A 17888-nucleotide genomic window follows, 5' to 3' on the forward strand; every position below is an offset into this window, starting at 1 on the left:
AAATCTAATCTACATTCACTTCCCAACTTGTCAAAAGCCCTCAGCGTAAAGCGGCCGCACTTGGCTGTGCGGAGGTGTCCACAGAGGGACCCCACCAATAAATCTGTTTGATTTCCTGTTATGAGAAGCAGACAAAGAGATACGGCTAAGGATGGGCAGAGCTGTCTGCATAAGGGAAGAGCCTGTGCTTTCACCCCAAACTCAAACCCACCCTCTCCGAGGTTAGGAAAAGTTCAGTTCACTTTGGGGATTTTTTAGCATTATTTCTCATTTTCGCATGTTCCCGTGGGAGCTGGAAGTAGATGGGACAAAGCATTTCTTTCCTGCTGGCAACAAGCAGCCCTGAAAGTGTCACACAAAAGTTTGTTCTTGAGAGATTTCCAACCCAAGGGTGAGATCCTGCAACCCCTCCAGATGTGAGTAATGCAGTGACATTTTGAATGGTTTTGCTGGTGGTGAGAATTTCTTGGCATTACCCTACAAGTGTTTTCTCCCCACCACTTCTTCCTTGCTTTCTTCACCCCTGCATCCCGTGCACATTACACATAAACAGAAAAGCAAAGCTTTTAGATCAAAAAGACTTTTTTTTCCCAAAACCCTGGGGAGAACCTGCACAATGGTAACAATATTGCAGGGCAGCAGCTGTTTGATAAGGCTCCTCTCAGAAGGTGCCATCAGACGTCGAATGATGTTATATTTTGCCCACAGTAAATAGACCAAAATTTCATGGCATAAACTTTCCGGAAGGATAGCAGGTTCCCAACAACATTTGAAAGCTATTAGGATGAATGTGGCAGGATTTCAGTGTATTTTCTGACACACCCTTGTTCCCGTGAATGTATGCTTTCAGTACTGCTGGGAATTTCCCTACAACTTCAGTCGCCTCACTAAATCATCACTTATTGATCATAGCCAAAAGTTTCAAAACCTTTGACGGAAACAGGACCATGACCATGGATGTAAATTTGCTCATTTGGGTTTTTTTTCCCCTTCTTTAGAGAGACCCAAAATCTATGAAAAGGAAACTGATTTTGATAAGATTGAGCGGGTGGAATTAAGAAGCAAACACAAAATCAAGTGCACTGTAAGCGGGAATCCTGACCCGAAGATTGAGTGGAAGTGGCAGCCCTGCAGCCTCACAGACATGCTGTAAGTGAACATTCCTACAGGTGAACGTGTTGCAAAATAGTTTGGTAGTTTCAAGACAGTTTTTCTTTCCAGTATGTCTTATTTATCATTGTTAAAAATCACAAGCAGTGATTCCCACCTGAAGATCTCATGCAGACATCTAGTTGCGTATGATCTTTTTGGAGCTACAAGCACCTTCTATATTATCAGATTTGTGTCAGGTAAGTTTAAAGGGACTGAAGATCAGGCTTGAATTTTCTCTAGCTTGACCAGCAATGTCTCTCTGACTTACCAAGATCTTTTCATACACCTTTTGGATGCAGCCTACATGGCTGACTAAGAAAAAAACAGATCGGTGCTTTCTGTGTGGAGGTGGCACATTTTTTTCTCCCTGTAAGAGCTACTGTCAGACAAACCTGCCAAAGAATTGGCTTCATTTCGTTGCCACATGGAATTTATGCCACTTTTAAGGGTTATCTTCACTAGTGCACACTGAGCATGGGTTCCTGTGGCAGCACCTGCGTTGCAGAAGCTGGGAAAGGTGGCCAAAGGCTTCACACCTTAGTGAGGGCTCTTTTTTTGTTGAGGTCTGGAGGCAGCTGGCGGTGTGAAGCCGAAGAAGCAAGTCACTGGGTCAAAATTATCAGAGAGGAATCAGGCAAGTTAAAACACAAGATGCCTTTCGAGATTCACCTTATACAAGTGGACATCGTCTTTGCTCCTGCTGTTATATGAGCAGAGTGATGTATAGAGAGAGGTCCTGGCTGAGGTGTCAATGCTTCCCCTGGTGCCCCAAGAGCCATGTATAACAATTCTGACTGCACTTTAACTATTTCCTGCAATGAGAGGGCTGAAATCAGGTTTTCCATCCATAAAAAAACCTGAAGGCAGATCTAGGAAGCAAGAGAGAAAATTGCTGGACGGTTCCTTACTTTCTCACCGTTTCAATGCTTTTCCAAGCGCTGCGAATGGCAAGCCACGAGACAGGGAAATATCACAGAGAAGCTCCTGTCCCAGGTTCTCTGCGGCAGTAGTTGCAGTGATGTCGGGTGATCTAGTCTCAGGTTGGGTCTAAAAAGTGACCTTGTGTCTCTCCACAAGGGAAGTAACCTGCTACCTCATGTAGGGAGTTACACTGCTCTTGCAGGAATAAAACGGCAGAGATTAGCAGGCTCAGGTGGGGCTGCTGGCATCGTGGGTCAGCAGAAGGCACACAAGCTTGCAACAAGAGTAGAATGGAAACCCCATAAGGAAACAGGTTATGTATTCTGTAGGAAGGCCACAGAGATGACCTGAAATCTTTTCCAGACCTTTCTGTCTAGGGAGAAAGAATCGGACATGAATGCCGAATTAAGCCAGATTCAAACCAGTGACCTGGTGGCAAAAGACCTCATATAACCCTTGTTCCAGTGCTCTGATCTTATCAATTTAAATACAATTCCAGAGTGGCGTCTACCTCTTCTGGCCCCTGGGCCAGCCTTATCTTTTTCCAGCAGAAGCTGTAGGAGGATTCCTGTGGGAAATGACACAGAGCCTGTTTCCTTCTGTTGTCTCACTTCCTCTCTCTCTCTTTCTCTCCCCCCTCCTCACAAGTGCCCTTCGAATCCCAGAGCACTATCATTGTTCCTTATAGCTGTGATGTGATTTGCTTCCTTTGAGCTTTTTCTCTTCATCCTCAAGACAGAATTGTGCCTTGCAGGAAGTCACTCAAGACATCTTCTAATTAGGCTTTTTGAGAGCTATAAACCCCGCCTTGACCCAGGGTGTTACCCGTACGTCTCGTGCGGATTTGGCAAAGGCATGCCTGATTTATAGATTAGTTTTCTACAGCATCGGCCCTTGGTTATCACTGGCAGACGTCCATATTAATTTTACCCCCTATAATCCTGTTCTGCTCCAGTGGGCCCCAAGGCCACTGGGACCGGCCACGGGAAGCGCTGTGAGGACACCTGCCTGTTGTGCACTGTGCCGACTGCTGCAAGGTGCGATCCCAGATACTTCTGGAACCGAACTGACTTCACTGGCTGACCGTCATGGACTCGCAGTTTGTAACACCCAGCTATGCTGGACTGGAGCTGAACTGGGAACACTAAAATCAAAGGTTTCCTCAAGTTGTACAACTGGCGGCACCCTCACCAGGATGCCTGGAGCTCCAGCCTTGCTGAAACCTTTGTGCTCCTGAGACCTGTGTCTCTGCTCATTTATTCCAAGGGTTGCAGTTAAAGAAGATAGAAAAGCCTTTTGCCTTGGTGCAGATATACGTTTCTGCATGACGTGCTACATACACTGCTCTTTGCTCATAATTCAAAAACGAAGATTGATAACTGACTGCGTCATGGTTATCTTCTGGGGAATATGCAGTGTTATAGGAGCTTTCTGCTATCCTTATCCCAGTATTTATCCATTCTACTCTCTCAGCCTGCACTTCATGTCGGAAAGCTGAGTAGACAGATAGACACACTCAGCAATATTAACCTCCCTGCAGATTTGAATGACTGGCATTTTGAATTTTTAAATGCATTGCAAGTGCTAAAAGAGCACTTAAAGAGGCACGGCTTCATTGAGCTGGAGTGTAACTCATATTAGCCATGCTAAACTCACATGATTTAATTAGCTCCCCAGTATTTTCTATTTTCAATCTTCAGAAAGTTTGGGATGTTTCCTTGCTGATCATATACTGATTTTTGTCTACCTCTGTCAAGGTGCTTCCTAAATTATTTTGAAATGTTGCAATGAAGGAATACAGTAGTTTCACGAAGAATGAACAATCTCCAGCAGCAACAGATTTTATGAGTTTTTAAGACCTAAGATTATTAAGAATGACATTCTTTGTCTTTAATAATGCCTCCCTGAGTTATCTGCACTGAGTTGTTGTTCTTGACCACCACCTTTGCTTTTCTACCTCCAGATGCAACCCCAACGGGCAAAAAATTGTGGTTCGGGAGAATACATCCATAGGCAACAAGATCAGAAGCATCGAAACCATGAAGCATGAGGATAAAAGAAAGGTATGTGTGCTGAAAATCTGAGCAATGATGTCAGGGAATAGCAGTGGGCTTTCCGGAGGGGAGGCCGTGCTCACAGGGCACTCTCTCGTGCAGTTCCCAAGCTCCACGGGTTGTTAGCATGCTTTAAATTCCACAGCCCTGGGATCATTTTCAGATCTCCGCTGTTTATAAAATGCCGGGATTCTGGCAATGATGTCACATACCCTGTTTAAAACTCTCCAAAGACTTTTTGGGTCAAAAACCTCTATGTCTCCCTCAGTTTTGAGAAAGTGTAAGACTGGTTCAGTGCAAGAGGGGTCCTGTGAAGTGCACGAAACTGATAAAGACTCTGAGTTCATTAAAATGCTTAGCACTTAGAGACCACTTTGTGCTGCCCAACCTTGCTCTCCCAGTAGCAGGAGTTAAACCGCTGTGTAATTTAAGAGGCCTATGGTGGCCAGAGATGCCTGGCCTGATTTTCAGAGTGAACCTGCCTGCTTCAGCTGGAGGTCTCAACGTGTCTTTACCCATTTGGGCTGCCCACCATGTTACCAAGCCAGTGAAGGTGGGAAGATCTCCTTCCTTCTCCACTTCCCTGTCTGCTTCCCCTTCCAAACAGCACTGGGAGCACATTTCCTGCATGAACTATGAATTCTCCATTCAGTGCCTCCCTGGTACCTGTGGTGATGCTGAGTGAAACTGTTCACTCACGTCCATGCTAATCCTTGAGAAATTGCTGCCGCTGTTCTGCTGTAGATTCAGAGATTTCTGGCCATGCCTTGGAGAAGATGCTGTGGTCTGGCTCAGACAGTTGTTTTACCCTGGTTGGACTTAGAGAGGTTTGTGGCTTCGGGAGTGGTTTTGCAGCTATAGGTTTCAAGGCAGATGCTCCAGATGGTTTAGTGCCTAATCCTGCAAGGTGCTAAATGCTGCAGTTCATATCCTCACATACCTTGAAGCATAGGATAATTCTGAGGCTACCTCCCATGCTTCAAGTTAAGCATAAAGCTAAAGTGCTCTTCTGGATTAGGTCCAGACTAAATCAGCATCTGGCAGGATCAGTGCCTTAGCCATCTGCTCTTTCTCATGGAGATTTTCCAGCTCTAAACATAATCTAAAATAGAGCTCTGAAAACATGGAGGTTGGCCTGGGAAGGAGAACATCAGCGTTCGCATTTCATTCCTGAGTTTTCCCCTTGCTGGAAGATATTTATAAATTGGATTTATTTAGTTGGCATAGTGCCCCTTAAGCTCCGTTTTTAATGTGTTCTCTAATAATTTTAGATCTTGGGTAAAAGCAACTACAACGTGGTAATTACTTGTAAAAAATGGAGGTTGGTGACATGTACCTACAAAGTTGCTTCCTTTTCTAAGCCTTTCTGGTTGCTGCATGGACTGACAAGAGTTTTGCAGCTCTCATGGCTACTGTTTCTCTCCATATATACAGTCTGTCTAAATACATGATCTGGTATCTGAGAGCTTAGTTTCTATCTGATGATCAGCCTTCGAGTTATGTTAGCCCACATATTAAAAGTGAAGGGTTTCACAACTGTGGTGACTCAAAAAACATCTGTTGGTTGCTGTCCCCCATGCAGGGATAGTGAAACATACTCAGTCTATGTTGGTGTATCATTAGGGGCTTCCCAGCTTTCCCCTATCGCCAAATTTCCCCAGAAAGAGAAGATGCAGCAGTCTCCAGTCTCTCATTATTTTAATCTCCCAGTGATCCACTAGTTGAAAACACATTCTGAGGTGATTCCTAATAATTTTTACGTCCTGATTAAGATTTATTCAAATTAATCAAACTAGATTTTATGAATCTCAGGTTTCAGCACTGTGTCCCTGCTTACATTAGCAGACAATTCCTCTCCTTCCCCCTTTCTGAAGTCCAATCTGTGTTAAGTGGAGTCTTTAGATAATAGAATATAATTCAAAAAGAGACTGATGAAAACTCATAGCCTTCAGACTTTTCCTTGGTTTTTATCAGTCATTATTCCCACCAGAAATGGAATAGACAGGAAACAGCTCAATCCATTCCCACCATATCCTAGCAAGTAATTCATCTGCATTGACTAGCCAGATGAAATAATAAAGATGTTGGAGTCTGACTGAGCGTGGCTTTTACTGACTGTGTTATGAAGCTGGGATTAGCTGAGACTGGTTATTTTTCCTATGTGATTTGAGCCTGTCCAATGACAGCTGGAGTCGCAGGGCAGAAGGTGGAATTTACCTTGTCTCTTAAGATTTCTCAGCATCCCTGGAGTTCACCCTCAGCTGGTTCAGTGACATATGAGAAAATGCATTAACTTGTTAGAGCTGCTAAGAATATGGGAACCAACCCCCAGAAATTACCAGATCCAAAATCTTGCTCAAAACCTAGTTTGCAGGGCAGCATGCAAGAACTTTTCCAGCAGACCACTAATGCCTGACGTGATCTCTGATCACACCAAGATCTTCAGACATCTATTTGAGAAAAGTGGCATGTAAAATTGAGCTCTCTTGCCTTATTCATCACAATGATTATTCAATTTTTATTCCACAGAGAGAGAAGTGTATTTCGCCCCTCAAGTGTTCTAAGGGCTGGGTCTCATTACTAAAGAAAAGCATGTGGTTATTGTTAAGATGTACTTCACTGGAATTTTGGTCAAATGGTGGTTGAGGCAATTGCATCGTACTAGTTTAATGTTCCCGGTGGTTTTGAGTCAATATTGAACTTTTCACTTTGTGATTTAAACTACTGTGTAGCTACCTCTGAAGACTGCTTTTTAACCCCAGGTGAAACACCCATGAATTGCCTGAATTTCCTCTTCGAGTTGCAAGGAGCTGGATTGCTGTTGCTTTCCTTTCCTTTCCTTTCCTTTCCTTTCCTTTCCTTTCCTTTCCTTTCCTTTCCTTTCCTTTCCTTTCCTTTCCTTTCCTTTCCTTCCTTTTCCTTTCCTTTCCTTCCCTTTCCTTTCCTTCCCTTTCCTTTCCGTTCCCTTCCCTTCCCTTCCCGTCCCGTCCTGTCCCGTCCCGTCCCGTCCCGTCCCGTCCCGTCCCGTCCTGTCCTGTTATTAAACTGAATATACTGCTCTGAGCTTGGGAGGACAAGACATAGCAGAAAAGAATAGCAAAATCCATACATAGTTCAGTCCTCACTGGAGGTTTCTTATAATTTCTTTTCTCCCATTCATATACATATGAGAGAGTGGCCTGGCCGTGTGGATGTTCCTGCAATGAAAATCATCCATCTCTTTTGCTGGTGAAATTCAAAATCACTTAAAAAATTGACCCAAAATGCCAGGTTTAAACCTCCTGAAGGAACAAAAAGACTACATTAGAATAGTGGGATGCGTCTGGTGAACAAAGTCTCCACTCTCAGATGTTTGAGGCTCTATTCAAGCACAGGAGCACAGGGACTACCCTAGTGTCTCTTGAGAGAGCCTGGCTAGCAGCAGGGACATAAGAAATGTCCCTTTGTCTTCTTGCCATCTTAAATGCCTCACCTGCAAGCCCTGGGTGTGAGGAAGAAGCCTGGGGGCCGCCATTGCTCATGAGTAGGCAGCACCCACCCACCTGCCCCAGGGCCAGAGTCATCAGTCCCTCCATGCCACAAGTGGATACCAGTTCCTCCACAGGCACCTCAGATCTCCGGTTTTCCGCAGGTTCTTGCCCTATCCAGCACCTTTCCCGATGGCACATACCACCATCAGCTCTGCCATACGCTGTGAGGACGGCAATGCTTGCTGTCATTTCACAGGGAGGGAAAAACCCACTGCCAGAGATGAGAGCAAACCCTACAAGTTCTCAGCCAACTCACAGGCTTCTCTTATCGCTTATCCTCAGTCCATCCTTTAGCATGTTTTGAATGAATGAACTAAGATCGCGGATCAGAATTGTCAAGCTATAAAAATAAGTGTTATTCTGTGCCATTCAAGTAGATGGATTGGGAGCTAGCTGAATATTTTCTTTGTGGGGTCTCTGGTGACGTTCCTATAATTCCATCTCCCTCCAGCCACCTCCAGCCCAGCTCTGCCAGAATTAGACAGCTGAGAAGTTTTCCACCCACTTTTTCTGCTCCTCATCCTCGCCCACATACAGCTAACGAAGTGAAAGAGAGAATTGTTAACTAAAGCTGTTGGAGGGAGAGATTAGACAAAGGAAAGAGAAAGCAAGGAAAAACAAGATATATTAATTCATGCTGGCTCCGGCTTAAAAAAAGGTCTCACTGCTCTGTCCTTACTACAAGATGTCTCAAAACACTCATGGTATATGGCTGTGGAATGTTATTTGGCTGCTTCTAAAATAGCTCGTTTTTATCAGTTTGGGAACATTACAGTGCAAGACATATGGACTTTATTGAACTATTCCATTATGGGTTTTCTCAGCAGCAATGTCTGTTTACTTGTCATAGCTGTTCTTCAGAGATCAGTCATTTTATTTCTTTTCTTATTGAGTTTTAAACTTTGTTTATTCTTTTATAGTAATTATTTATTAGCTAATAATCCCTTCAGACTCACAGTATTGGGTGGCCTTTAGGTTAAGTAATAGGAAATGGAGCCCTTTACTTCCAAATTCAACACAGGCAATCCAAACGGGTCCAAAGGATGTTTGGTGTTTGGTATGCGGGGAACTCACAGGATCTCAGCCCAGCTCCCACTAGGAAGATGTCTAGACGTTACATGCCAATAATTTGGTATTAATTACCATTGGTTCCAGTGCAGTCTGCACAAAAGCTAAGGACAGAACAGCCGCAGAGGTTGTGCATGTGGCTGGAGTACATTGGGAAGGGTTAACGTGTCAAGAGCTGAACTGCTCTTGACTAGGACACGGAGTGGAAGGTAAACTAAAAAGTCCAAACTTCTAATTAATGTAATATTATTTATTATTGGCTTAACTTATTATTTAGGCTCAGCAGAAAGTGCTGTGCTCTGTCTGGGAGCAGTTTTCTGAGTAGGATGCATGAGAAACATCTTTGGAGAAAGCCCTGCTCAGAGGAGACCACCAGCGGACCCGGGCAGCCAAGGTCTTTCTGTGATTTCATGAGTCTAGATGTAGCAAATGCCAACAGGTCTCAAACTTTTCTACCCTGGCTGTGATTCTAAGAATGGAAAATACTTTCCCAGGTGCACGGACTAAGCACACAAAGTAGCTTATCCCCTCAGAAATTTTCCACTCTATACTAAAGGTCGCCAAATACTGGGACTGTGCCACTCCACTGGGAGGGAAGTCTGCTAAAGTCTGCTAACGGTTTTCACTGTTAATAACAGGAAAGCATTCCTATGTTTGGCTGCTCAAGTTCAAACTATTTTCTCATTCAACTTATTTTTGCAGACTTTCCTCGAAATGGTTGCATTGCAAGTATAGGGATGGCATTTAAAACAATTTTTTCCTTATCCCTACACACCACTATGACCAAGTACAGGCAAATTCCAAATTTTCAAGTTTGTTCAACTTGGGTTGCCTACAGTAACAGGTGATGAACAACTGACAAAACATCAGCATTGTGATAATATGGAGCTTAACATCTGGATTAATAGGTGTTACTTTTCAATGGGATCTCCTTGATCTACAGGTACTTCATAAAAAGCAGATATCACTGCTGGCTTCCTAAATGTTAGTTTCAGGTTCCTTTTGGTAAAAGACAAAGCGATGTGGTCTCATAGAGAGAAGGAGGATTTGGATGCCCTTTGGTATAGCATGTGTGTGTTCCAAAACATTGCTCTTGTTGAGGACTGAACCAGCATTAGGTTAGTTCGGCAACTGAGAACTTTATTTAAGATGCTGGAAAGATAACTGGACTCCCAGTCTCAGGGATTTACCCAGGAGCACAGCTAGAGTGAAAAGCTGAGGCATAATGATCTTAAGGGATTCATCTTATTACAAGAAAATCACTCAAAATCCTTCATTTCCGGCTCTAAAATCACATATATTTCTCTGCTGGATGCTTCTGGTTTGAAAGTCACATTTCGGAGGACTCTGACTCTGGGAGGTGCCGGTTCTAAGAGAAGACAGTGAAGTGCATTATCTCCTGTGCTCAGGTGTGTAGCAAACTGGCATCCAAGTGCATAACAGTGATTTTGAGCACATGAACAAGAACATTACTTTTCCTCAGTAATGTTTTTCCCAAGAATTTGTCCGCAGATTGCTTCCCACCATCATTTCAACATCTTTTTCACCTTCACATCTAGACACAACTGAGATGAGCTAAGATGAGGCCTCTGTATAGCTTTTTGCCTTTTTTTTCCCCACCAGCATGTCAGACTTTTCTTGAGTTATGTAGTTAGAGACGTCGGCATCTGTGTGTGTTCATGAGTATATGTGCATTTACCTCTGGGCCACCAAATGTAGCTCGAGGCATCGCATCAGTTTTTAGAAGAGTCACAGTGTCACCCCTGACACTCTGGACATATTCCAAAATGGATAATTACATTCCCCTTCATGATTTTAACTGGCTGTACAGCATTATCCTTGACTTCCCATCTAGAGCTGTCACTTAGCCAGACTTATAGCTGTTAAACAGCTGTCCAAATTTATCCCCTTCTGTCCTCAGCACATGCATTTATATTGGCTTTTTCTATTCCCAGATATAAAATTCTAAGATCCAATAATCAAGAGAAGAAAGATCTTGGTCCTGATTCGGCAGTCATTCGAAATGCAGTGTCTGCTGCTTAAAGTCGGGGCAGCGCTCCGAACATGCGCTTGGTCATAACCTGTGCCGTTAGGCCCACTGCTGCAGGACAACAAGAAGGAGCAGACTGCTCCTCTGGGTGATTTCATATCCAAGTTACAGTTATTTTCATGTCACAAATAAATGAGAACTGCACAGCTTTTTCTTTGCTGGACACCAGAGGGAGCTGGGTTTATTCGTCTCCTGTTTTCACCCCTAAATTTGGGTTGTATCTATTATTGGTTAATTTCTATGTTTAGTGCCCATGAAAAGTAGATACTTTTCCACTTACCCGTTATTCTGCTGAGGTGAAAAGGAAAATGTTCCCCATTAGAATGTAAAATGCGCATGGGATCAAAACCTTTGAAATTCATTTCCCTATGGGATTTAAAGTGCCAAAGCTCAGAAAATCTTAAATATCTCTCTGAAAATACATCCCACACAGCTATAGACACATTCATGGTGCAGCTTTATGAAGAGTAAAGGAATGTCTTGTGCGAGTTTAGTTTAGGATATTAAAAAGAAAGTCCAGAGATGCTTTTGTGCACTTCAAAGCACTCTCTGGTGATAAGGACAAAGGGCCAGAGGGTGTTATAAGTTTTGATTCTCAAAGTCCTTAGAGATGACGGCAAAGAAAGTGATATTTGTTCCAAATGTGAGGGCTCAGAGTTCCTCAGGTGAATGGCTGCAGGGGAAGCAAAGTAATCTTGCAAGAACATCTCTGTCTTGGTGGGTCAGACCCTGCTTTCTTGCTCACAGCCTAAGGAAAGTACTAGAAATAATTAAAGCCATGACCTGTGGATAGTCCTCCATGAGCTGGTGATGTTGCATCATGACAGGGACAGGGGAGTGCCATACGGCTGGCTCCTCATTAAGAAGTCCTTACACAGAAGGCTTAGCATGTTTAAGGAACACAAGTTCTTAAGGATGAGTTAGAGTCCAAGCCCCATGAGTAACTGAACCGCTTCCTTTTTCTTTGTAGTGAAGCTCAGGACAAGTCTTCCTTCCTTCTCCTTCACCATCCTCCCTTTCTTTCTGCATTTGCCACGTGCCTCAGCACTGGCAGCTTCTCCAGAGCTCCCTGACTTACCGCCCAAGTTCTGGTTAAGGCTCTCAGGAAGGGTTATGAAATCAAGGGGCTTCCAAGCACAATATTCTTTATACCACATGCATACGAATGATCTGCTTTCCACGCAAATGTGGGTGTCCTGTTACCCACAGAAACCAGGACTAAAAAGCAGAAAGGAAAACAGGTGGATGTGGGACTGCATTTCCAGCGTCTTAGATGAATCTTCCAGATCAGATGAATCTTTAGCTTTTTGCTGATGTTGTCACACAAAGAACTTGGCAGTGTGTCAAAGGGCAACCCTGTTTTTCACTGGGGAGACAGAAAGAAAAGAAGGGGAAGGTTTAGGAATGAGGAGGGAAGAGAATTAACTGGGCTGAGCTGATGTGAGATGACAGACCAAAAACCTAACAGATGCACTTGTCTGTTTGTGAGCTTCACTCATTACTGGAAGCTCCTTTGTGAACTGTTTTTCTACCATAAAACACAGACTTATCCACTACTCTCAAGCCTGTCTGCTAAGCCTACACCACATGCAAAGCCTTTACTCGTTTTCTGTTTGCTTGGCAGATTGTGAGCACACTAACTATGGAAAACAGCAGTGCGTCAGGAATCTACTACTGTGTGGCTTCAAACAAGATCGGTGAAGAAGAGAGGAGCATTGGGTTCTACGTCTCAGGTAAAGAACACAAGAGAGACCACACAAAAACCAGATGCTGATGATCTGAGTTACCTTAAAGTTCTATATGGCTGGTGAGTGCCCACGAAAACTTCTGGGAATCCCTGAATGTTGTGTTTGCAGAGCACTCCCAGGCTCTTCACCACATGCAAGGCTGGGCCCTGCATCAGTGGAACGCAGAGTTTGACATGATTTTGACAGCAGAGCTGATGCCCCTTTTGCCCTTGTCAAGCTGCAGATGCAGGCCCTGATGCTGCCTCTGTCTTAAAGCAACTCTCATGACACGTGAGCACTGTCCTCACGTAACCTCCAGCAAAAGCTAAATTCTGTGTAGTCTTCCAAAGGCCTAAAGCTTCTCCCTCACTCAAGAGAATGGCTGGTCTCCAATTAAGTCAGCAAAGGTGAGTAAGGCCGATATTCAGCCCTAATCCAGGGCTGGTGTCACTGGGAGTTGTTGTGGCACTGGATCCCTGCCTGAGCAATTAGCCTTTGCAGTGCCCTTTGAGGAGGGAGGAGGTGGACATGATATTTCTCCAAAGAACACAAATCCAAACAAATATCTGCTTAACCTTTCAACATAGAAATTCTTTAGTAGTGAGATCAAGACCTACATAATGCTTTTAGGAGAAATGGGAGTTTTTAAAAAAAGAGAAGAGTCGAGGGACAGCCTTGTTCAAGTGCTTAACCAGAACAAACGGAATAATTTCTGTGCTCGCTTTCTGGATGAGTGGGTGTTGGCTGGTAGAATTTGCATCAAAATAACAATTTTTAGAACCAAGAGTGCAGAAGTGTCCTGGAAGGTAAATGTCTGACTCTTACTACTCGGTTTCTTCCCCGTGAAGCAAGTTCTGAGGGCGAAGCTCGCTCGTGGCAGCGTTCTGCTCCCCTCTGCTTCTCTTGTGTCCCGTGCTGTTTGTTGCTCTAAAGTAATTCGGCACATTTCAAATTCGACTAACCAAGGAAGGGCTCACCAAAGATTCTTACCACTCTTATTCCACAGAACTGCTAATACGAAAAATGTCATCCAACAATAACGAAGCTGATGCCATATGGGGGAAAGATTTTACCTCCGTTTACATCTTCCTTGTACTACCCTAATGCCCAATGGAGAAAGACGAGGGTTTAAGCCTCCAAAAGATATTTTCCAAAGCCCTAACTCTTATTTACTTAGGAAAAGCCCTCCAAGGTGCATTTTTTGCAGATACAGCTTAGACCTAAGAGGTCCTCAAGATGCCCAAGGCAGGTTGAAGACCAACTATTAATTTTACACTTCACCACTTCCAAGTGTTGAGTCTTCACGTGGGTTTGTTTCTGCTCTGAATTCTGCCAGCTATTATGTTTGGATGGGTTACTCAAAGCCGTATGTTCCCAAGCTATTCACAGGATTTCGTAATGCTCGGTGACTAAAATTAATGCCACAGCAACTAAATAAGCAACTAGCATAAGGTCAGATTCAAAGGGTTAGATCAATCCATGCACCCTTCACAACTATGTTTTATTTTAATAATAAAGTTATGTAGGGTTTTTTTACCCCACAGTGGGCTAATATTTCAGATTTTTTATTTGAGAACAATCTAGCAATGTTGTGAGAGACAAATGTTTTAATCATGCAGTTTTAATTATGAAGGAAATGAATCAGTGGACAAAATTTCTGACAGTGTTTATGGTGGAAATGTTTTCACCAAAACAGACCAGGAGGTGAACAAGGCTTGGCAAGACAGATATATTCTCGCCTGTGAAGAAAAGACTGAGTCTGTGCCGCTCTGGGGAAGAGGCAGATGCTGAACTAGCATGACTGACTTTTATAAGTGCTGTGTCTAAAAATAAGGCTGTTTATGGATTAGAAATGAAATCTTTCTAAATGTGTCCATCCTGCTCCTAAAGTAGGTCATGTCGCGGTGGTAAAAAAGCAGCAGAGTGACCTCCTGCTGGTTTTTTTTACGTGGTGCTCCTCTGCTGAGCGATGCGTGTTACTCCAGCAAGCGGGCAGGCTGCTGTAAGAGCTGCTGCTGAAGCTCTGTCTGCCCCACAGATGAAAAACCAGTGTCTTCTACTGGGTGCACATGGAGCAGCCCAAGCGACTGCCAGGTTACTCGCACGAGGAGTTGCCTCCGATCTCCCTGTTGGAGGGACATTCAGGGACAGCTCGGGAGGTACCAAACCAGAGAAGTCCAAAAGCACCAGGTTCTACGCAGGGCGCTTTGCAGTTGCTAGGCTGATTAATTTTATGCAGATTGAACCTAGAAGCCAAGACAAAGCCTGAGTTAGAGACTGAGAGCACACGAGTGACGTGTGGGCCCTGAGGACAACATCTAGCAAATGCTGGTAGCACTTCACAGTGCTCTCTTCTCTGCAAAACAGCTGTTTGTTGAGGGACTCCACAACTAATTCAGCAATTTGTTGATTTTTAAGACCTGATCTCCCATTATCTCCTCCCAACAAACAAGCTGGTGGATACTGAGCTGTTTTCAAACATTTTGGCTGAATCGAGCTTAATTAACTTCTCCGTGGTAAGAAATCTGAAGGTGATACACAGGCTAAACTCTCTTTTTCCCTCAAAAACCTGTTCCAGTAGGTCAGGGGTGAAATGTTTTGTCAGGACACGGCACTGTGACAGGGAAACTTCATCAGGTGGTGTCTGGGCTGCCCCTGCTCTCTGGGGACATGTCTTACTTCAGTCTGCTGCTTCATCACCACCACATTCATTTCAGAAAAACGTATTTATCCCCACGGAATAATATCAACAGCCATTTTGTTCTCCCACTGCAGAGCCCCCACAAAAACTCCCACGGACACTAGAAATAGCACTGGTATCTATTTTTAAATCATTTCTTTGCCAGCAGAATTCATTTCACTGAAGGGTCAACAGGGTTTGGAGATCATGCTGAAATCAAACCATATAAGGGGTCCAATGAGATGAGAAATCTTACCATTCACCGACAGCCCTGACACCTCTCTGAGCTCTTTCTGCAGATGTCCTGACTGTCTGTGTCCCGCTGAACGTCTCCTAAACCTGCTCCTGGCAGCAGAAACTCCCACAGCAATGCAGTAGAACAGCAGTGTTATTCATCATGCCCTGGCCTAACTCTTATTCCAGTATTTTTATTTCGTGTAAATAATTTTTACTGTTTCTTGCTGAAACAAAATCTGTCTCCTGCCTATCTTGCCTACCACGGTTTTGACATCCGTGTCCTCATTTAAGTCAGATGACTATTTTGTCACGGGCAATGTAGGCGAGCCATCAGATGCTCAGAGCCACCTCGTCTCATTGTCCCCCACCAGTTATGCACCAAAGGACACCCAAGGCAGACTGCAACCTTCCTAGGGCAGGGAAAAGCTGACCTGATGTCTCCTGGAGGTATTCTCGGCCACGAACAAGTACTGTTTACCTTCTAATCTCTGCTCTGCACCTTGGAAAGGGCAAAGGTATATTACTGTAGGTCCACAGTCAATCAAATTCTAGCCTTTGTGTAACTGTACTATATACAACAGAATGGGATCCCACCCATATGAAACCTTTTCAATGTTCTTGGAATATAAATGAATTATGATAAGAATAACAAATAATAATAAAAGGCCTTTTTCAAGGGCTTATCTGATTGCAAAAACAACTCTGAAAAATTGAGTTAAAGATTTCTACCAGAAAGAAAATACTATATTTCAAACATGAGATTAAAAACTGCTATCAGATACTGGAACAATGATGAACGGGGCTGTTGTACAACTGCTTGCCGCTCTCAATTTGGTTATTCCTGACATGTTTACAGGATTTATGAAAAGCTCTGTGCTGTTTCGCATGGTAGGGCTCACCCTTTCTCTTTCTCACTCTCCCTACACGCATATTCCTGATGGCAACCCCCCCACCCTGACAGGCACCGGGATGGAATTTGGGACAGAGCAGAAGTTTTGAATTACGCAGATTATTGTGCAAAGCACAGGAAATTAAAACCAATTAATTCCTTGTAAATACAAATGGAGCCAGACTTTCTTTTGATTTATGCTGACTTTTTACCTTCCCCCAATGGCTCATTTCCCTATTTTGCCATGGAATCCCGCACAGTCGAGAGTGAAATTTGCAGCTACTACACTGTAATACAATATGAAAGACAAATGTTTGGTGACTGCTGATAAAAGAGAAAAGGCCCCATGGTGCATTCTCTTAGCCAACTTATTAGGAGTCTTATAAAACCCTGTATCTGTTCCGAGAGAGGAAGTTAATGACTGCTCAGGTTCAAGATTGTGTAAGCAAAGTAGTCTAAGAGATGAACTGACTTATAATGTGCTCTCAAAACTGCAGTTACTCCCCAGATAATCCAGGTAGGAGGAGAAAAGAGAGAGGAGAGCAAGAGAGACTTGTTTTTCCTCTCTTTTTCTTTCCACTGTAATGAAAATCAATGAATATTCTATTGGAGCTGAAAGAGCTTCTTGAAAGGCTAACAAGATGGAAGAGAATAGCACAGGTTCCAGCTAAAAATATTTCAAATGCTAAATAAAAGATGTCAGTAGAAGAAATGATAAGAAAAACAAGCCAAGCCTCTGCTCCTGGAATGTTAAGTCGGTAGAAAAAACCCTGCACTGGTGAAGTCTGGTATCAAGGCAAAACTATCGAGCATCCTGCACAATTTAGGCTTGGAATTAACACATCAAATTAATAGGGCATTTGCACCAGCACGTCAGGGATCTTGGGGCACTCCAGCCTGTGCTGTCACCCCGTGCCCAAGCCGGTGCTTTACCTTAGGAGATGTAGAATTGTTTTCCCTGGGGTGGGATTTCTCTCTCAGCCATTCGGGGAAACTCACCCTGCAAAAACAAACGGGACTGCAATTGTAAGAAGAAATTCTCCTGAAAGAAAGGCTTCCCGAGAGGCACAAGAAATTGCAAATGGGGCTGCCAGCCTAACTGCTTAAGGCCCAGGTTTAGCTTGCCCTGCAGATTTGCAGGGGTTCACTGTGGTTTACCTCGGGTAATGTGACCAAACTCCCACCTCATCACTTTACCTGGAATCCCTTTATATTTTCACTGAGACCCAGCACTTGGGATCAAGGATAACTCAGGCTGGAGGGATCTCAGGAGGTCTCCCAGATCACTGAGCTCACTAAAGAACTGAGTCTAACCAAAGATCCATCTAGCTGAGTACTACGACTCTTGCCAAAGCAAGCAGCAAATGCTTAGAAGAGAAACTAAGTCAAAAGGGCACTTTTTCCCTGTTTTGGTTTTGACAGATTCAGGAGAGATGCCGCTCATGCCACATCCCGGTGTTTTCACTGGGCTTTAATTCTTCCTGTTTAGAGAAGTCCTGCTGGCCTCAGGCTTTCCCCCCTTTTTGATAAGCATCATCTTGACATGTTGGAATCCCAGGGCATCAGATGTGAAGAATGGG

At 43.8% G+C, this 17888-nt stretch overlaps 1 protein-coding gene across 2 annotated transcripts in view; it reads left to right on the plus strand.

Moving 5' to 3' along the window:
• LOC135993286 (vascular endothelial growth factor receptor kdr-like) overlaps positions 1 to 17888 on the plus strand; it is a 132566-nt gene that overhangs the window by 72839 nt on the left and 41839 nt on the right. For both annotated transcript variants that reach the window (XM_065643016.1, XM_065643018.1), the window contains exons 10-12: positions 999 to 1149; positions 4037 to 4136; positions 12400 to 12508. In XM_065643016.1, the coding sequence (XP_065499088.1) occupies positions 999 to 1149; positions 4037 to 4136; positions 12400 to 12508 (360 nt within the window). The remainder of the gene's footprint in view (positions 1 to 998; positions 1150 to 4036; positions 4137 to 12399; positions 12509 to 17888) is intronic.

Source organism: Caloenas nicobarica, chromosome 12, assembly GCF_036013445.1.
Source record: "Caloenas nicobarica isolate bCalNic1 chromosome 12, bCalNic1.hap1, whole genome shotgun sequence".
NCBI lineage: Eukaryota > Metazoa > Chordata > Aves > Columbiformes > Columbidae > Caloenas > Caloenas nicobarica.